The 21880-nt window shown below is 44.9% G+C and overlaps 1 protein-coding gene across 6 annotated transcripts in view; it reads left to right on the plus strand.

The window, feature by feature from the left end:
* Positions 1 to 21880, plus strand: part of bmpr1ba (bone morphogenetic protein receptor, type IBa) — a 72660-nt gene that overhangs the window by 47550 nt on the left and 3230 nt on the right. For 3 of the 6 annotated variants that reach the window (XM_037098033.1, XM_037098034.1, XM_037098035.1), the window contains exons 3-9: positions 297 to 755; positions 18740 to 18902; positions 19033 to 19132; positions 19848 to 19950; positions 20810 to 20906; positions 21010 to 21148; positions 21460 to 21652. In XM_037098033.1, coding sequence (XP_036953928.1) covers positions 644 to 755; positions 18740 to 18902; positions 19033 to 19132; positions 19848 to 19950; positions 20810 to 20906; positions 21010 to 21148; positions 21460 to 21652 — 907 coding nt within the window. In that variant the 5' untranslated portion in view covers positions 297 to 643. The remainder of the gene's footprint in view (positions 1 to 296; positions 756 to 18739; positions 18903 to 19032; positions 19133 to 19847; positions 19951 to 20809; positions 20907 to 21009; positions 21149 to 21459; positions 21653 to 21880) is intronic. The other 3 variants (XM_037098038.1, XM_037098037.1, XM_037098036.1) reach the window with 1 other exon arrangement.

Consider the following 21880-nt stretch of genomic DNA (forward strand, 5'->3'; position numbering starts at 1 on the left):
ATTAATTCCACTTCAACCTCGTTCGGAGAATCCCTGCACAAAATGAGAAGTGGAAGCGGTTATCTGAGCTCAATCCCTCAGATCCCGCTGCTTGTTTTCAATATCCTGCTCACCCTCCTCCTACTTCTTCTTTTACTAAACCCCATCTTGCTCCTGTCTGCTCCCTGCCCCCGTTTTCTCTCCACCCGTGTCCTCCCTCCCTCTGAGTGTGTGTGTGCGGGTCAGCCCTCCCTACTAGGCAAGTGAAGTAAACTCCCCCTTTTTGCTCTCTCTCCCTCTCTCTCTCTCTCTCTCAGCTGGGCTGCTACTGTCAGACTTGGTTGGAGGACAATCAACTGCAACTGCTGCTGCCGCTGCTGGTGTGTCTTGTGTGGTGTGGACTTTCTCACGTTGTGGTGGACACACACACACACCCACACACACAAACACACACTGAGACACACACGGGAGCTTGCATGCCCGGTACCACCCCTCCCCTCTGTCTCTCTCTCACTCTGCTGCACACACACACTCACACAGACACACACACACACACACACTCGGAGAGAGAGGCGGTGTGTGTGTGTGTGTGTGAGTGGCGGACCCTGCCGTGTGGAGTGTACTGAAGAGGGGAGCGGAGAGGAGCGCAGCGGCAGACTCTACCATGCCAGTGCAGGGAGGAAGGCTGAAGCGCCGTGTGTCTCTCTGCCTCTGTCTCTGGAGCCGGAGTCCTCTGCTGCTGCTCGGACTGTTCTCTCTTCACGCACAAGCTCACGGTGAGTCTCCTGCAAACTTCTCTCTCTTTTTTTTCTTTTACTCAACCTTTTGCTGTGAAGCTGCACTGAGATTTCAACTGTTTGAAACTTTTTTTTTGTTTTGGCTGAAGTGTTTTTCACCTTCCTGAAAAAGCAGTTTTTGTTCCCTCTACTCAGTGTTTCTTGAGAAGTTCAGGTTAAATCTGTGTCTCGTGATGAAAGCCAGTTTTATTTTATTTTTTTAAATCATCTCTGAATGTGTTGCAACTGATGCAGGCGTTGGTCCCTAAGCAGGAGATATGCATGTGGTTTGTTTTACATCAGCAGACAATCATTCAGGTTTTAATGTTAATCACGGCAGTGTGTGTTGGACTGAACCAAGGCCGGCAGCTCAGAAATGTCCCAGCAGAGATGTTGTTATCATTTTATTTTCATATTTTCAGATTATAGGACTTTGGTGGGTGCAGCTCTCAGTCATATAAAAAAAAAACAATCTTAGAGGCCAAACAGATGATTATTTTCAGATTTTCATATCATAACAGTTTGATCACTCAACAACAACCTCTTGAAGATCTTCTACTGGCCATACGGAAGTAAGTCAAGGTATTGATTATGTAGCTCCCGCTGTAGTTCTCTGACGTCCACTTCCACGTCTCCAGTCGCTGTGTCTTCACTGTTTTCCTTCAGACGGACGGAGAGATATATTGTCATAGACCGACATTGTTACCGTTAGCTGCGGTGGGCCGCTTTGTCTGTGACCATGTTTGGTATGTGGAGTGTGATTGGTGAGGTGTCGGACAGAGAACATGTCAGATTTAATAGTCTGTTATGTTTAGGGCTGTTATGTGTGTCATTAACGTCTGAGTCTCTTGTTCGGCGGCACAGAAAGTTTTTTAGATCAGCTTCACGATCACTGATTCCAATAATGTCGCTATTGAAGGAAATGCTGTGAAACTGAATCCAGGATCCGAGCTGAGACACTGCTTGTGAGTTATAGCGTCCTGCGTGTTTCTCTTCTCCGTCTTTATTGTTGATCTATTTAAAGTCATAGGAGATTCTTTCAGCTGGGAGCCCTGAAGTTAAGCCAGCGGCGGCTCATGCCTCGTACTCTGTGCTATGTGCTGAGGTCGTCCTGCGACCTCTGGCTGCGTGTCATCCCCCCTCTCTCTCGTCCATCTTTCCTGTCATTGTCACTGGTTGAGTCGGCTTTCCTCTGGAGTCCACGCTGCGTTCACCTCTTCTTTTGATTTACTGTCCATGCTCGGGTTTTAAGAGCCCAGCCTAGGGTGGAATAACAGCCTTTCTTTTTTCAATGCTACGGACATTCAAGCATTTGAATGACTACACACATGAGTTCCTGTGAACACACACATAAAAACCTGTGAGTGTCTTGGACTAACACTGAGCGCTCTGTGTAGGAAGCTGCAGAACAGCTGCCAAAGAAGAAGACATATGTGAGATCTGACATGAAGTTGGACCTCACCCAAGTTTGTGTTATACTCCAGAAAATCGTTCACACTTTTTTTTTCTCCCTCAATATCGAGTTCATATCATATGTTTCCTCTCACTTTGCTTTGAATTTCTCTTAAAAATTCTGTTGCTTCAGCTGCTGCGAGCTGGACGTAGTTAAAATCTCCATGAGTGCAGTGTTTGGGGTTTTTGGTGTCAGGTGTCGGGCGTTCTCTGCTTCAGATTTCAGTCAGATCTGAGCTGAAAATATGTATTTATTTGAAGACTCATCAGCTTTGCTTCTACCATGATAATGTTGCTGTGCTTCCCCCCAAAATCCCCAGACTGTAAACTCAAACGATGAAGATGAAGTGCGTCGTTTTTCTTTTGGTTTCCGTGTCAGCTGACCACGACTGGCCTCCGCAGAAAAGCCCAGATCATGAATTTGAAAATCAGCCAGCTTATGAGTGTCACCCTGAACAACATTTGGAAATCGGCGTTTTCTCAAACAGTTTCCAAACAGTTCAAACTGTATTCAAATAATTACTTTTGCCTAAGGCCTGTTGGCGACAGCCTCATTCATTGTTTGACACGCAGGAAGATTGATTGGACCAGCAACAGGCTCATTCATTGGCTGACGTGCAGGATGATTGATTGTGCTGGCGATAGATTCAGCCGTGACTCGACGGGTGAATGTTTATTTTTCCTTAAAAAAACAGTATGAAGAAAAGATGGAGCAGGTAGAGCGAGAGGACTCTATCTGTCCCTCGCTCTCTCCTATTCTCCCCGGCTGTGTCCTGTCCTCTAAACCCAGCGCATGGATGCTTGGCAGAGTGAATGGAAGTCTAGACGTGGTCATCTAGTGTTTCCTGGTCCTATAGCCACAGGTGAACTGGAATCATTTCAGGTTTTTTAGACAGCTTCGGTTATGTGTCTGTGTGTGAAGGTCACTGATTTCCCTCCAAGCGTGTCTAGGGTATTGTCTCTGCAGCAAACAAATGGAAAGGACGACGTGTTCGTTATTCTTCAAGGAGAAGTGAGAGCATAGTGAATGTGCACACTTTATAAATCACACACACACACACACACACACACACACACACACTCTCTCTCTTCTGTGACCTTCCACCTACGCCAGGCTGCAGCCTTCAATGTGAGTTCTGGGAAGTGAGGAGTGAGCGTGATAGCTTACATTTCATTGTCCTTGGGTGAAATAAGCACCACTGTATCGGTTTTCACAGTCAAAGCTCTGCCAGTTGCTTTGCTTTTGTCACTGCCTGCTAATGACTCTGTTGCTCTCTGCAGAATTTCAGCTTTTTTCTTTTTGTTCTAACAGAATGAAACACCTACCCAGTCCTGAGCCAAAACAAAAATCGCCTCTCACATTTTTTTTTTTTTTTTAACGCCTCGTGTTGTGAAAGTACTGAGAATGCGTCGTACCGCTCGCTCCTGAACTCTCATTTCATGGTCATCTGTTTGCAGTTTTCATAAAGTTGTTGGCCAAAATACAAAATCTGTGTGCTTTCACCTCTCCTGTGTGCGTGTGTGTGTGACCGAACACCTGCTTGTTGATTTCAGGTCCCTCTGAGCTGATGTTTTCTTCACACGAGGACAGATTTACATAAAACTGGTGTAAAAGATGCCAAATGTAGACTCTTAGTGTTCAGAGCTGTGCCGCCTGATCTTAGTCTTAGAGAAGCTGCACAGGTACCAGATAAATACAGACAGCAGGCTTCTTATTTTGTCACTCAAAACGATATTCACGTATCTCTTCACCTCGTGAGCATTCACTAAGCTCTCTCACAGTTACTCTGCTCTCAAGAAACCATTGACAAAACTGTCATTCATGTGGAACGCTGGCTGTAACGTTTCTTAATAAAAACGTCGTCTTGAGAGAAATCAAGCAGAAGGCGTGAGAGCTGACTCACAGCGCCGGGCTGCTGGTAGGTTTTTCTGCTCCTCAGCCTCAGAGCTTCCTGACAGGATGTGTTGAGTTCCCTCGCTGGAAACTGATACCTCATTAGAAGAACTGATCCGCTGGCTGTAAAAAGCTAAAACACAGAGGTAAGGTGTTGCTGCAGGGTGTTAAATACAAATCGGTGGTGTCCTGAGGTAAACTCGCATCTCAGATATAGCCTCGTTTTTTAATTTTTCTCTGTGGCGAGACCTTTTATTCATCACAGCCGAGGGGAGTCACAAACCAACGGTGCGCCCTGTGGGAGTGTCTGAACCGGTGAGGGTTAACAAGGTGGGCTAATGCGGCAGCAGGAGTCGAGGATGTAGAGGTTCAGTGACAAAAGACGACATAAATACGAGTCCCTGATATGCCACGCTCGACACAGCTCTTATATTGTGTGTTGGGGGGGGTGATCTTACAATGACCTCCAAAAGGTGGAAGGTGAGGGGAAGTGAGGAGAGTTTGGGACTGAGGGGTATTACTTCCTGTAATGGATACGGATCCAGTAACTTCTATCCCAGTCAGATTACCGGTCTGGCCCTGACTTCTTAAGACACAGCTGGAGCAGGGGAAGTTGTGTGTGTGTGTGTGTGTGTGTGTGTGTGTGTGTGTGTGTGTGTGTGTGAGAGAGAGAGAGAGAGAGATTTTTTTTAATACAAAGATAAGCTGCAATGGTGTAGCTAAGGTCAGATTGATTTAGAGCGAAGAGCTGACATATAAATGAAACATTTTAGCAACGCAGGTTCCAAAAAAGATGAATTCTCCGGGTTTTATTACGTGTCTCGGTTGAGGTGGACCGAGTTTGAACCCTCAAAGTTTGCCTGTTTTTTTTTTGTTTTTTTATTTTGCACTCAGCAGAAAATGGAACAAGTAAGGGGAAAAATAGTGCTGACCTTTACTTGATAAACTGCGGCAGAATAGAAGCTACATACTTTCCCTCTTACCTGCAGTGCTGTTCATCCATGCACATTGTTTTGGTGTGAGTTGCCGAGGTTTGGAGATGTCGGCCTTCTCACTAGACTAATGGAACTAGATGGTAAACAACAACAACCAGTCATGACCAGTAGTGTTGGCTTGCCATGTTAGCTTCGTTAGCTAGCCTCACGTTAATGAGCAGCTGCATATTTCCTTGATGGTTGAGAGGAACATTGAACTGCTCACAATAAGATCTGTGGATTATCTTAAGTCACCGTGTCATGATTTCTAGAAAGAGACATTGCTTTTGAACGATAGCCATCTGGTTCCGTAATATGCAGGAGAGGGCAGATGTCTCTACAGCTGATATCTCCAAAACTCTGCAACTCACTGCAAATCAATCTAGGCATAAATAGCACCACAGGTAGAAGGACAAATATGTTTTATATTTGGTCAAACTGTTCCTTTAATTGCCTGAAGATATGCTGCTAGCTACACTGTAGTTTGAATTTTGAACCAGTTTTATTGCACTAGTTGTACAGCGTTTGTTTAAGAACAGTGGCCATGCTCACATTTAGCCACTGTACGTACGTACTGCTGCTCCTCTGATTGTGTGAGCTGAGAGCTCTGGACACAGCGCAGTGCAACACAATACAGTGATGGACAGATAGCAGGTGAAGCGGACCAGAGCAGAGTAAAGCTGGCTGTCACAGCCACAGTACACTGGGACTACAAGGGCTTAGGGTTTTCCATGCACCCCCCCACCACCTCCACATTATATCCACGCCTCCGCCCGCTCTCCGCCCATGGAACATTTTTTTTTTTTGTGATTGGAGCGAAGAGAGAGTCGCTCCACGTTGTTTTTGGCGGTTTGGCTCGGTGTTGGGAGTTGAAACAGGTGGAGATATTTGATATAGAAGGAAGAGATGGGATTGTGGAAGAGGAGGAGAGGTGTTCTTCAATCGGCCTTTAAATTCTCCTAACACGCTGAATCTCGCTGTGACCCCATGTGAAATCCAAGCCACTTTAAATCATCTTTAAGGCTGAGATCTCCACCACTTTCAGGCCAAGATTGCTCTTAGAGGCTTTATGAAAAAGATGCTGTCAGCTTTTCTGCGACCCTTAAATGAATTACCTCATTAGCTCATGACCTTTTTCCAGCGGTACTATCATCTCGCGCCGTTTGTTAATCACAAGGAAAGTAAAGCAGAGAAAAAGAGAGGCGAATAGATCGGCGACTCTAAACGTGGCAGTGAGAAATTAATCGATTCTCGGGTCATCTGTGGACGTCAGTGTGGCCACTTTGAACCAAACGGCTCTGCAATACAGACGATCATCATACGCTGTGATAGGTACCTAATGGCTGTCCTGATGAGAGTGGGGTGTGTGTGTGTGTGTGTGTGTGTGTGTGTGTGTGTGTGTGTGTGTGTGTGTGTGTAAACGGGGCCTAGCTGACAGCATGTTTGTCCAGTGAGATAGTACAGAGGAGGCCTGGAGCCACTGATGGGTGATATGTGACTGAGTTAATGGGAAGCTAATCACACGGAGGAGACAGTGGGACGCATACAACCGTAAACACATGTACACTTACACAAACACACGCACGCACACACACACAAGGCATGGGCTCATACTCTGGTACATGCAGTGTGTTCTTGTCATGGAGGTTATGTAAATACACGCTAGTGTCCACATTCCACACATTATCCACGCATTAATGGGAAATACATTAATATCCTCCCACAGTCACTCACACACACACACACACACACACACACACACACACACACACACACACACACACACACACACACAGTACATGCATACACACATGCACACATACAGGCTGTAAATGGATGCAAAGTGACTGTTTAAGCCTGCGGAGATGACTGAGACGCCACAGACCACAATTCTGGGAAATAAACACATGGCAGCTGTAATGTTAACACCATCAGCTCTCCCTCCACTCACAAACACACGCACACACACACATGCAGCCCCACGCACACACATACTCACGCTCTCTCTCCAGTCTCACAGGCGCACAAGCGAGGCTCTCACCTCCACACAGACTCGTTCTCATGCTCGGCACCGGACGTCTCAAATTCAGATTTTGTCCATTTATCTTTCAGTCCGAGCAATCACTGTCGGTGGCCATTAGTTCTGCATGGCAATGATTGTTTGTGTGCGTGTGTGTGTGTGTGTGTGTGTGTGTGATGTTTTCCTAAGTGACAAAGAGTGTTTTGATTGCCCCTATCAGAGTTTAGATGTGTCCTGAAAGGGTAATGATGAGTTTCTGGTATCTTGTTACATGATTTCTGTGTTAAGGGATGTGTGTGTGTGTGTGTGTTTTCACTGGAACTGATACGCATGTTGTGTGTCAGAAACGCGGAGTGACATGAATCCAGTCTTGATGGTCTCGCGGAGCCTTGAAGCGCTCAGCAACAGTGACGCACGCTTGTGTTTGGCAGCGTCGCTCCACTCCTGTGACGCTCCAGAACAAATCTTGACAGGGACTGGGCTCGATACTCATACGAAACACTTGGCGGAGCCTGGGATCTACGTCACTCACCACACATTGTTGATTTAGATAACTCTAAACGGAAGCACTGGACGAGGCTGCGGACGGAGGGAATCATGGGGAAGTAGGGTAGCAGCGGTGTTTAAGAAACAGAGAGATAGACCTCCAAATCTCATAGTTAGCTCCCGTCATAGTGACACTGTAGGTGGATGTAACCTGTAAAGGCTGTGGGGAGCATATGATGTTAAAATGACCATGGTAAAACAACTCTGAATTCATAGTTTTTTGGTGTACAGAACCATAAGTGAAGTTTTGTGTGGTCTGGTCCAGGACCTCTGTCTGTGTTTACCAAGCTCAAAACCAGCTAACATCAAGTTTGCACATTTTTAACAGGCGTATATCTGTATCTCGTCCTTCATCAGCTCGGATCAGCTCGACCTGGGTTACCGCGTCTGATGTGTGACGTAAACAACTTAATCAAACTCTTATCTCTAAGCTGAGCGTTCCCTGTAATCAAGCCATTTGATTTCAACAAAGTTGAACTTGCCCATTGAGGCCATTAAACATTTAATTTCTGTCGATACCGCCTCGAGGAGTGAATCTACAACGAGTCCTGTGACCTCTTGTGAGGACAACAGAGAGTGATTCCTCTTCCCTCTTTATATCGCGCCTTCTGCACATCTCCCGCTATTCATTCCTCGTTCAGTGTCGGCGTGCTGTGTATTTAAAGTTTGTGTCACTTGGAGTATTTATTTTAGGAAACCATGCACTCGATGTGTGTCTGAAGTGGGACAGTTTTTTTTTTGTTTTTTTTTTCCAGCCTGTCAGGAAGAACCACGAGATGATTATCAGTTTATCTGAGAAAGGAGGAAAAGCTTGCTGAAATGAGAGCCCAGTTTAAGGACGGTTATCTTGTGTATTATTGTAACGTGTGTTTTATGTTCAGCTCACGAGAGACGCTCTCCGTGGGTTTCAATGTGTTTCTTTGTCCTGTATCTTTCACATGACCACACAGAAAACGGTGACATCACATGACTATGAGTCAACTCCTCTGCGTCTCACAGCGAAGTACTACACCTCCCAAACCTTCAAAGTATCTCCACCATGCCGTCATGGCCCATTTCTCAAAACTACCTTTAGCTCATGAGAGTGTGTTTTTAATTGCTCTGGTGCGCACACACACGCACACTGTGGGTGTCTGCGTGGAATTCTAAACTCGGCCCGCTGCATTCGCCACGGCCAACTATCGACTTGGCGCGTGCGCGGCTATTGTTTATCAGTTTATAGGCATGATTTTGACATACCTCCATGATGGAACAATGAGTCACATGATGATATCACGGGAATAGCATATCCAATACGGTAAAAATAGCTGCCAAGTTTGAATGGACTGTGAGGGTGTGTGTGTGTGTGTATTGTAACCTAATGCTACTTATTACTCTGTGCGATGGGTGTGCATCATCGTCCGAGTATGCCGTGTGTTCGGTCGCTCAGTTAGTTTGGAGTGTTTTCGGGGAATATGCATTTGAAACCGCAGGTTGAAGGCTGTGGAGCTCGCGTCCTGTTTGTGGTTAGGGTCAAACTGTTTGGAAGTCCCGGCAGAACATGAATAAAAAACCAACCAGGCTTTCAGACGGTGGGAGCCCGACTCTCAAAGGAACCACCGATGGCAGAAGTCGGTTAAAGTTCATTTGATATCAGTAATTGCCGCAGTCACTGTTGTATATGCAGAGGTTGAGTGTGTTTGTGTGTGGAAACCGTCAAAGCTTTATCCAGCACAGACGCCAGGATAAGATGTCAGCAGTTAACATTTCTTCGAACCATACGTCCATACTGTATGTGCACGTCAAAGGCTGAGAGTCACATCGACACATGTACAAAATGTATCATATCATGTTCATGTTACATGTTTAGTACCTGACATTCATATCGGGAGGTGGAGGGGGACGAGGGCGGAGTTACAGCCGACAAGTCTGCCAAACCCATGACCACGGTTGGAGTCTGCATATTGGCATTTGTTTGTAGCTGCTCCATTTGTTTGATGAGCATGAGACCAGTGGACATTTATCAAAGAGGCCTCTGGGACTATTTCCAGCCGTGTTTGTGGCAACAATAATTGGGTTGTTTTGATGAAACCTCTGAACGTCTCCAGCCGTGTTTGTGACCAAAACAGGCATTTTAAGCCGAACTGGGATGTTCTCCTAAACCTACCCAAGTGGTTTATGTGTGCTCTTTTCTAGAATGTAGAAATACATTTCACTTTTTTTTCCAGAAGTGAATTTTCATGTGTTTCAGTTTCAGAATGTGTTTCCAAAGACTCCATTAACATACTGACACTGTGACAGCCGGGCGCCGCACTGTACGTGCTGCCGTTAAGGCTGCTGCGCGCGGTGAAGCATTCCTTTGTGACATACACATCTGTCTGATGGTGCAGAAGAGCAGCTGCTTTCAGGGATCTGCAGGAGATCACAATGCCTCTCGCAGCTCCATTTGTCTTCCACGGGAATTGTTTGAAATGAAGACGTGGGAGGAGATTTTCCATCTTCTTTGAATATATTCTGAAATCCATCAACTCTGTTTAACTTTAACATTTGGTCCCCGAGGTAAATATTTGCATCAACCAGCTATATCTTACGGTTACATTTGAACAAAAAGGCCTCAGTGTAGCGATCTTTGAATTCAGTTTAAATAATTAATAGGAGAAGGCGATGAGGTCAAAATCTCCCACCACTGTATGTTTCTGTATTTAAACAAATCAGTAAACTGCAGGATTATCTGGTGTTGGCATTTTGCAGTTGTGTGTGAGGCTTTTGTGAATTTTCTTTATGAGAAAATATGCATACAAAGTCTTGAAAGTTATGTTCTTCAAGGTTCCGAATATGCTTGGCTACAAATATACTCGATTTTCAAGATGATCTCATGATTTGTCATCGGCAGTTCAGTTTCTGGTGGTCAAATCAGGACAATGTTTTACGAGCCAGATTCGAACCAGCAGCATCAGGGTTGCTTGCAGTACACAGCCGCGGCCCACTCATCCAGCCCGGATGCCCAGCGTCTGAATTGGTGCGAGCAGTTTTGTTGTGAGTAGGAGCCCACAGATGGCCATGAGAAGGAGCAAAGGAGCTTTTGATAAAGAGACCAGCTGGTATCCTTTCTCTCTCCTTTTCTGTGCCTTGCTCTCTCGCACCTCCTTAAAGGACCGTTTCATCATTTCCTTGTTTTCCAAAGGGAACGCTGAGGGCCTTCTGGAATGAACTCACAGTTCCGGAATCCTTGTGTACCTGTCACTCATCCCCATGAAAAGGAGGACGCACTCGTACACACGCACACACACACACACACACACACTCGCACACACGCACACACACACACCCCGCTGGTCGCAGCATAAAGCTAGCAGATGACAGCTGTATAACCAGAGACTGGCACTGGCTCATTACTGCATCATTCATCAGGGTGACATAATGAAGGAATGTTTGAAGAGCTGTTGATGATGTTGTTGTGTTAGAGGACAGAACGGCTGAATGCAGCTTCGGCAGGTTCACCCTCCCCTCACCCTCCTCACCCTCCTCACCCTCCTCACCCTCACTAGTTTCATTGTGCGCCTTTTTAAAATCTGTTTTCTGTCTTGACATTACTACTCTGTGGTTGGTCTCGATCCTGGTTGTATGATTGGTACGAAGCTTTTTTCCTGATTTTTTTTTTTTTCTCACAGGACTGACTGAATCATTTAATTAAACCTGCAATAGACAAGTTTTCTGCTTCAACATATCATTATGAGGTAAACTTTGATTGCACGCTGTAGTGGATGAAAGAATAATGAAAGCGTTTCCCACACTGCTTTTCCCACCGGGGCACGCGGTTTTCCGGGAAGAGGATGGTCAACTGGTCGATCCATTTCTCCCTGAGACCGGATGATTGAATAAACTCACGTTATGTTGTGTGTTGTAAACGATGCATGACTAAAGAGGTGAATTCTGGGAGGAGAAGGTGGTGGTGCAAGAAGTATGTAGGAGAGGGAAAACAGGAGAGCGGGCTTCTTCTTTAAGTTGTACAAAGGAACTAAGGTGAAGGAGCGATGATGCATAACTCCTTCCTGTCCTCAGGGTGCCAACATGGACAACTGAAACTATTAGATTGTGCGTCTACGAGCTCGAGAGCGACCAAGTGTCAATAAACGCGACCTCCTAATCCGACTTCAGCGAGACCCGTGGCGAGAGTCTGTCTGATCCTTCCCCCTTCTAATATTATTAGAGTAATAAAGTAGACACAGAAGCAGAGAGTCAGACATTTGTCACAGGACTCAAAGACAAAAACATTCGAATTTCTAAGTGTGTTTCACCAAAAACGGCGCGAGAGAGACAGAGAGAGACAGAGAGAGAGAGAGATGACCTCAGCTTCCCAGCACTGAGCCTCTGGATCACAAAGTGGGGTTCATTAAGACATTCCTGCACATGTGGGATGCTGAGGCTCATCATAACACTGACAGGAAGAAGAAACATGGAGATAAGATGAAGAAGAAGAAGAAGAAGAACATGGAGATAACACTGTGCACTGAATGTACATGGACGCCGAGAGGGAGACAGACAGAGAGAGAGAGAGAGAGAGAGAGAGCAAACCTTTCACCTTCCATGTTTCTTTTGCTGTACCGACGGCACTGTCAAACACCGGCAAGATGGACTGCTACTTAGAGGGAAGAAGGGGGCAGGAAGGGAGCAGCGTTGTCAAATGAGTGTGTCTTAAGTGGAAGGGGGGAGGCGGGGAGTGTTTACACGGGCCCGGTGAAAGGGCTTTTCTGGTAGGCCTTGTTTGACACGGCCGGGATAACTAATGACTGCATTCCCTCTCTTTCCATCTGCATGTCCGTCTATCTTCCTCCACATCTCTCGTCTTCATCCCTCCATCTCATGCACCGCGTCCATCTCCCTCACCTCCGTCCACCGCTCAGTCCATCAAACTGTCTTTTCTTTTGTGCGATACAGTTTGTACAAAGCAGGATCTGTTGAAAAGAGGCCCCACTTTTTTCTTTTTCTTTTCCTTTTTTTTTTTCTTTTTGCTTTTGGGGGTTTTGTGGGGCCACGGTTGTTAATTGTGTGTTTACAGTGGCCCCTATATCCTGCCATCAGGCCTGAAAAAAGGCCTATAGGGGAGACCTGACAGCCTATACTAGTGTCTGAAAGGCCATTTTTGGTGAAAGAGCTTGAAACAATTATGGTGTCGGTGAAGTGCCTGGAAATCCAGCCCGTTTCAGAGCGCAGATAATTTGACTTGCAGCGTGTTTGGACATCAGTGGTACTTAGTGAGCTTTGGACCGGAGCCGCCGTTGGTCAGCGCAGGTTTTTACAGGGTTTGCACCTCACAGCCAGGAGCAATATTTTCCTTTACTTCATGTTTACTCTCATATTCCCTCACCTGTGTTACCAGCGCTCACCCCCCAAAAAACAAGAATATATTACATTATGAAAAGCGGCCTTATGAAGCAGTTAATCACACTTTTCTCCGCGGCCACGCACCATTTTACACCTCTAAGACTAAATACGTAGTCTGCTCCAGGGAGGGAACCTTTTATTATTATTATTATTATTATTATTATTAAAGATAAGCCTGGAGGAACATGCAGGGTCAGAGCCTCTCGCTTTTCTACAACACCCGAGTGTTTAGGGCAAGTCTCGTAGAAAAAAACGGTCCTCTGGACCAATGAAAACTCAGCAGACTCTGTATCCAGAGTATTTAGCAGCAAGAAGTAGAGGACAAAGACAACAACAAAAAAGAAGAGAGAATAAAGAGCAGAGCTTGAAAAGATGAGGTAGCTCGATAGATACAAAGAGAAGATAAATGACTCGCTCACATGCCGGAGTTTTCCAAAGAGTCAGAAGACAGCAGATAGCTGTAAGGCGGGCAGCTTTACAGTTTGAGGACAATGCCTTTTAATAGATGATATATTATGATGTGTCAACAGGTAACACAAAGCAATTTTAACAGAAGAACCACAAGGGACTCTAACCTTCGTCAGGGAGTCAGTTGTCCTGATGCACAGAAGCGTCAGAGTTGGTTTTTATGACCGTGCCGTGACAATAAAGACATTTTAATAGCCTGTAAGAGAGATTCTTGGAGTTTTAACCTGTATCTCCATTTAGAAACCACCAAAGGTGTTCCTGCCTTTACATTTTTTTACAGTAATTCAGCAGACTGGAAAGATGAGAAAAGAAATAATGGTCAGTCTTTGTCCCGTGCTGTAATCTTTGGACCGCTGCTACCTGGGGAGCATTTCACAACACAACTGCACAGCGAGACTATAAAACGCCGCCCACTAAAGACGAGCTGATGGCAAAGAAAAAACTTTGATGGAAGACGTCGTGTTTCCATAGATTCTTGTAGCAATCGCTGCCCTTTCAGGGCCCGGACACCTCGGATTCCAATTAGGGTTTTGTGCAGGAAAGCATTAATGAATTATACAACATTCTGCTCGGTTGTGGCTTTTTCTTTTTATCTCACTCCCACTGTTTCTCTCACACACACACTCAGGCACATGCGCACACACTCCGCATAGCCAGGGATCCCAGGTGCAGGATGGATGTGAAAGGCTTTGTGTTTTGTCAACAGCACAGCAGCACCTCACATGACTATTCAGTGGACTCACATAGGGAGGACAGGGCAAAGAAAGTGGAAGATGAGAGGAGAAAAAAAAAAGGGTGGGGTGTAAGAAGAGGAAAGGCTGTGTGGGAGACTGGGAATAAAGTCCAGGAGAAAAAAAAGAACGAGAGGAGGGTTTCAATCGGCGTCGGAAAGAAAAAAAAAAAGGGGGTAGATGCAGGAGAGAGGACAAAGAAATAGATATAGGACAAAGAAGAAAGGGGGAGAGAGAGAGAGGTTGGCATCGAGTGAGACACAAAGTGTGTGAGCATGATTGAGCAGGATGGAGTAAGTGATGGTAGGGAGGGGGACGGAGTGAGAGAAAGGGTGGAAAAGGCCAGTGGCCTCTGCTCTGTCCCCTCTGTGTGCTGCTAAACTGCCCACCAGTTCCCCGCAGCTCTGTCACTTCTCGTTTGTTAATCCCCCTTTCTTCTCCCCCTCCTACTCTTCCTCGCTCCCTTTCTCTCAAATCGGTCAATTGTTAATGTGACCCCTTTAAACCCCACCGTCCCTCTCTCGCAGCATTGTCAACACAGTGTACAAGAGAGACATTTAGAGTGGGGACCGCTCGGTGACAAGTGGCGGTGCGTATTTTTTAAACGAATTTCCCAAAGTTACCTTTTATTCAGCGGAAAAGCAAACAGCATGTTACGAAGCTGCGCCGGTGAATTCTTGTTTCTGCTAAGATGAGGGGCGACTTCTTTACATGAGACGTACTGTAATCTTACGTTACTGACGCGCCGAAAGAAAGGCAAACCAAAATGAGACGGCTGCAGGTTAGAAAACCAACGTCAAAGCTTTTTCAAATTGCGGCGCACGCTCACATTCACCACAGTCGATGTGAATGAGATGAACGAGCTCAGCCACCTCATCAGTCGAACAGCATTGGCTCTTTGATTGTAACACAAAGGAGAAAAACCAAAGCGTGAGATCAGAATAGAAGTGACAAGCCGCAGTATTTTATCTCTCCAACGGCGTTACGTGGCCCTTAATCTTTGTCACTTACTATGGATTCATGAGCGTCAGTGAAATAAATCAGGAAGTAAAGAAAAAAAATGTTATCGAAGCACATGTACATTTTGTGAGTTATGCGTGTAGAGATGTGTGTTTGGTGTGTGTGTGTGTGTGTGTGTGTGAGTCCATTAGGGAGCTCTAAGCGTTGATCCCCAGAGGAAGTTTCTTTGATGTCTTGTGAAAGACAGCCGAGCTCAGATGAAAGAAAAGACACCACCCATTATCTGACGTTTGACTGACGGCGTATAAGCACCCTGCAAATATACAACACATTTTCAAGTTCCCTTCTAATCCAATTTGCTGTTCGTCGGTGAGGCTGTTCACAGAACGTTCGCATGTATTTCTGTACGTGGGATGATGAATGTGCCAGTGCGTTTGTGTGTATAGATGTATGAACGTGATTTACAGTCGTGTTTTTTTTTTTGTTTTTTTTGTCTATGAAAGATTCTGCCATCTGCATTTAAATAAGGTCACTATAAACCTCATTTCACAATGAAGTTTTGTCTGCCACTGGGCACAAAATCTCCCCGGAAAATGAAGGACTGAGCGGCGGTGCGGGCAGGCTGGCAGCCTTGAGGCTAAATGAAAGAATAAACCCACATTTTGTCCTGTGTTGTTGCTAGTTGTTCTCTGAGGAGAAAGGAAAGTGACCCAGTTGTCTTTGCGGCAGCGGCTCCAATGATGCAACTGATTTGAAAAGCTTACGTGTTTTTTTTTTTTTTTTAATTCTTATTATTAATAATTGCTTTTTTTTATAGTTTCCACTTTAAAGATGCATTATGTAAGAATTGGCCACCTGTTGAATTCATACTCTAAAAACAAAAAGTGGGTAACTGCTGCCAAATGCAGCTGCCATTAGCTAGTTAGCTCAGTTAGCCATGCAGCTAGTGGTCCAGACGGTGTTGTCGCTGCTGGTACAGGAGCTGTAGACTGCAATGGACCGGGACTTTCTGGATAACACGCTAAACATGCTTTGCAAACATGATACATAGACGTCATAATGTTATTACAGTTAATTCTTTGCATTCTCTTGATTAATTTGGTGCAGTTTTAAATGTTTTCAACTGAGATTCGTACATTTTGCTCTGTTAAACGTGCTTCATGTGTTACTGCGCAGCCCCTTCATCATAATATTCCAATAAAATAATGGATCTTGAAGCAATTTCACTTCAGTGCCTGTGCGTCCGGGAGGACCTGCTCAGGGTTTAACACTACTCCAGAAAGATAAAAGTTGACTTCAAAGCTGGAAGTTAAAGTATTCCGGCTAATAAAAAGTCCTCTATAAATTTCCTGCTTCTGAGCTTTGTTTCATAATGGAATTATTACGGAGCAGATGAATGCAGGCATTAAGCTGTCGAACCAAAAGCTATCAATGTGATTTACTACATGAGCTAAGATTGTGAAAAGTACGGACGTTCCTGATGACCGATTTCCCCTCACGCTTAATCAGAAGTTTAGTCAACCAGTCTAATCACAACAGAAGTTAATCTACAAGGTCAAATGAACATTGTCAGGAAAATATTGTGCTACATTTTAGGAGCAAAAGTCGCCAGAAATGTGCAGAAATTATCAGAAGCATTAGCCACAACAGGCGTTTTATCTATGGAAAGCCGTCTTGTTGTTTGTTTGAATCAGCATTTTAATGTAGACTCATGACCTCCGTCACATCTTTGCACTTATGCTTCACACATATTTCATGAAGGCCGTGTGCTGAAAAATGTAAATTCTGTTACTGCGATTGAGAACAATTCAGCTTTTCATTCACCAACATGAAGTAAAAACCATGAGTCGTTGGAGTTTCCCAGCGTACAGCCAGTGTTGGCTTTATTGTAATTTTTAACCACAAATCACACATCCAATTCTGCAAAATTGAGGGACTAACATTTTTTTCACAATGGAAAAATATACAGCACTTTTTTTTTCTTTTTTTTTTTAAATAGATGGAAAACAGATTCAGTTTGAGTGCTTTATGAGGACAGTTAACATTTGCAGAAGTAAAAGTACAAATTGGTTTGTACATTCTGACTGTGTGTTGATCATATTCTCAATCTTTGTGAAAAGCATCTGCTTTACAGAGCTCAGAAAAATGAAAGGTTGGAAGGAAAAAAAAAATGTGCTTGTAGTTTGTTTCAGAGAGGAAGGCCCTATCTCTGCTCGCAGCTGTTAAGCATCTGGTCTCAATGATCACGCGGGAATGAAGGAAAATCTTAAAAAGCCGTGAAGGAAAGACACTTCCGTGATCCTTTTTTTTTCCCTCCCTGAAGTGACAAACAGGTGGTCTTTTGAAATAAGATCAGCGGGGAATACAACAGCTTCGTTCCAGATCTTAGAATGAGCTCTGATAGTAAAAACACATTTGCTGTGAGTGAACACACTTCAGAGTCAGGTTTTCTGAATGTTTGGGTCCATTTTATTCTTATTTATTTCTCTTTTTGAGTGGATTTATTGCTGGGTTTCACTTCAGTAAAAGAGGGATTATGTCTCAGTTCAACTGTCCAGTTCATGTGGAAGTAGATTTATGACGTGATACACATTATGCACGGAGTTCATATTCGCTGTCTTGACTCTGACCTCGTCACTCTGCGAGCAGACACCTGCTCAGCAGAGATCTGGGAGTGAAGATATTTAATGTATCCTGCAGGAGAATGTGAGAACCTGCAGGTGGATGAAGCAGTGAAATCACACAAATTACAGCATTAGTCATTAATTCAGTTGAATTTAAAAAAAAAAAAAAAAAGGGGGAAGTAGATCCGTGAGAGAGCAGATCAGTGTCCTTGCATACCTCAGTCAAACACAGAGCAAAGCCAAAACACCAACTCCCAGAAAATCCAAGACTATGAAACATCACCTGACTTCCCGTCTGCAGGGGGCTGAGGGAGATAATGACTGAATTTTCATCTTCGGGTGAACTTTAAAGCAGTACAAGCTCGCTCGTGAAATGCAACATAAACAGAAGAATCAGCAAGCGGTTGCAAATAAGCAGTGCATGAGAGCAGAGTGAGACAGCGTAACAGCATCTTACTGCAAAGTGTGTGTCAGATATAAAAGGCATCAAGGCATTATAAGGCTCCCTGCGATGTCTGCCAGGCTGACACGAGGTTCATTATATGCTGAAGCATGTTTCACTGAATACTGAGCGCTTGTAAACTGAATCCTGCTCTTTCTCACATACAACAGACCGTTTCCAAGTCCTGTTATAACTTCTTTCCAGTCGGTAAACTTCACAGATAATTAACTCACTAAATCTGGTGATGTTACTGCAAAAAAAACCTTGCATATATATATGTTTTTTAAAGATGAATTGCAGATATTCTCGGAAAAACCTCTGGCAGCACAAGTCCGTGCATTTGATGGCATTAATAATGCAGTCCCTGACCTTAACACTGTTGCTGCTCTTTCCCCTGTAGAACTGTGGCATCAATGATTCATGAATGTGATTTTCCCCCTCCCCCCCGTCTCTGTTCCCAACTAAAATTTCTCCTACATTTCTTTTTTTTTGGGGGGGCTGTTTTGTAGGCAACATATTAGACAGTATGCTGCTGAGAGCGTCCAACAAGGAGGCAGCGGATAGCGGGAAGGAGGCGAGTGGCAGCACAGCTTCTGCGTCATCCTCCCAAAGGTTACTGTGGTGCCACTGCTATCACCACTGCCCCGAAGACTCGACCAATCACACGTGCAGGTATCGTAACGAGTGGAGGGATAAAATACGCACAGTATTAAACTGCTGCCCACCATCTTAACTGTCCCAGAGTTTGCATCTTGTGATTATGCATCCACACGCTTACTTACTGCTGAACCCTGCTTTCCAGGACGGATGGCTACTGTTTTACCATGGTGGAGGAGGAGGGAGGGGTACCGGTCCAGACTGCAGGGTGCCTGGGTCTGGTCGGATCAGAGTTTCAGTGTAGGGTGAGTAGATGACCGCAACATTGTAAACCCTCTTACCCTTTCGATCTCACATCCTTGCAAGATTTCGATTTCATCAACTCAGTGAATACAGTTGAAACTTCTGACCTGACTCAATGTACCGACCACTTTTTAGCCTCTCTCTAGGAATAACCAGAATCCTGACCCGAATATTTGGGTCTGCAACAAATATAGTGCTTCAACTAATGATTGTTTTCATTGCCACAACATTAAAACCACTGACAGGTGAAGAGACTAACACTGATCATCTTGGTACGATGCCATGTTTCCATTGGACGTCAGCATCAATGTGGATGCCACTTGACAAGCACCACCTGCCCAAACACCATTGCAGACCGTGGATAAGTCTTGTTCCAGCACATCTCTATGGACTTTGGAGGACAGGTTGACGTCTCCTCGGACCAATGCAAACAGGGAGTGTCGTTACCGTGAATGGTGTATGATTGGGCCCCCAGTGGTGTTAAGGTGGATGGTGCGTGTCAAGCGGCATCCACATGAGTGTGACTACCCACGATTCCCAAGCAGAGAATTGTATTTTTTTGACCGACCGACCTTTTAGAAAGCACACATCCTCACATTTGATAAGCTGAATGTATTTTAATGGCTTTAACGATAAATCGGATGTTGAAAATATTGAAAATCTCTAATCTACAGCCGAAAAGAAATAGGTAATAGAATCTTTTTTTCTGTCTTGCAGGACACGGGGAGCTCGCGTCTGAGGAGATCGCTGGAGTGCTGTACGGACCAAGATTACTGTAACAAAAACCTGCATCCCACACTGCCACCGCTCAAACCTCCTCGTAAGTCTATCTATCCGCTCTCATCACTCCACGGCTCTTTTTCCTGCCCACGAGAAACACGAGAAAGATTTTTGAAGAGGCCACTTGTTCTCCAGCTGGCAGGTGACGGTGACAGTGATAAAGACGGGGCCGAGAAACTGTGACTGATGGTGTTAGAGCGCGGCGATAGAGGCATCATGACATTGTCAGAGAGTTAAAGGCGGTAGAAGCGAGGGTGGTGGTGGTTGGGGGGGGGCAGGCTGTCAAACTGTCGCCAAAGCTGCCGGGTGTCAGGAGGATAGCGGAGTCTCCTCTGTGTACAACACTATACTCCATGTGCGAGCAGGAGAGTCTCTTTGCGTACGTGAGAGACAGTAAGTCTAGATTCCCAGGGAAATCACAAGCCGCAGCGCACACCGAGGGCAGAGTCATCAATCTGAAACCCTATCATAGCGGATCAGGAAGAGAATTCATCGACTAGGCTGAGGGCTTCCTCTCGCCGTTGACTCGGGCCTCGGGGGGAAAAGAGTGTGTGCCAGAACAAAATGAAAAATTGATGAGTGAAATATGATTTGTAGTTGATTTACTGTACACTGGTTCTTTCAAGTGACTTGTGAGGATGACTGATTTTGTTGGCAGAAATTCTCTTATTTCCTCCCCAGAAAGAAAGAAAGAAAAAAAAAATTCTCTATTAGGGTTTTTATTACTCCTTATTGTTTCTGGTTTAGTTTCTTGAGCAAATGTTTCATACCTTCATTATATTATCATGGATCATTGACACGAGGAGCGGAAAAGTGGAAAAAGACAAATGTGTTTGATTTTATTTGTCTGACATCTGCTTAATGTCTCACCTGCTCCGTCTTACTTTTCCCCTCTCCAGTCTACGTAGACGGAAAGATCCACCACATGGCCTTGTTGATCTCAGTCACCGTGTGCAGCATCATACTGGTCGCCATCATTATCTTCTGCTACTTCAGGTAAAAACTACACTGAAATCCAGATTCATTGGCAACTTCAGTTTTCAAGCAGCACTCGGAGTTTTCTCCTGTCAGATGGATCCTGACTGATCGTGTTTCGCAGGTATAAGCGTCAGGAGTCTCGTCCTCGGTACAGCATCGGCCTGGAGCAGGATGAGACCTACAGCCACCCTGGAGAATCCCTGAAGGACCTGATAGAGCAGTCGCAAAGCTCTGGCTCAGGCTCGGGGCTCCCTCTATTGGTGAGTTAGGCACATTGCAGCCAAAGAGTTGTTGGATCAAACACAATGGATCCCACATATAAAGACACACTGGGCCCATGGCATCCTACTGACTGAGAGTTTGTCTCGTGATTTGACACCTACAATAAGATGAGTGTTTGGGAGGTTTTTTTTGCATGTTCTACTTGCAAAACCCAAACTATGAAAAGACTATTCCCAATTCTGCTGGGAAGCTTTAATATCATCGAAGGGTGTCACCAAACCTTGATACACACATGGCTGTTTAAAAGGCTAAACTTAACGCGACCCTGTTCCGTCTTTTTTGCCTTCAGGTGCAGAGAACGATAGCCAAGCAGATCCAGATGGTGAAGCAGATAGGGAAGGGGAGGTATGGAGAGGTGTGGATGGGCAGGTGGAGGGGAGAGAAGGTGGCTGTTAAAGTTTTCTTCACCACCGATGAGGCCAGCTGGTCCAGAGAGACGGAGATCTACCAGACAGTCCTGATGAGACACGAGAACATACTTGGTAAGACTAAAAACTCTTGCTATTGATTTTCTAGTCTCTGTTTCGAACTTGTTGTCTGTGTTCAACCTTCTGTCATAGACGTGCAGCTGTTATTTGATCAACTCTGATTATTACTAAATTGTTTTGAATCATTCTTTTGGAGGAATATCACCTTTTGGCTTTTCTCAACAGTTTTAGATGTTTCAGGGACCAATCAACTTTCTGTATTGAAATAATGATCGGCAGCTA

Source organism: Acanthopagrus latus, chromosome 5 (genome assembly GCF_904848185.1).
Source record: "Acanthopagrus latus isolate v.2019 chromosome 5, fAcaLat1.1, whole genome shotgun sequence".
In the NCBI taxonomy this organism is placed as follows: domain Eukaryota; kingdom Metazoa; phylum Chordata; class Actinopteri; order Spariformes; family Sparidae; genus Acanthopagrus; species Acanthopagrus latus.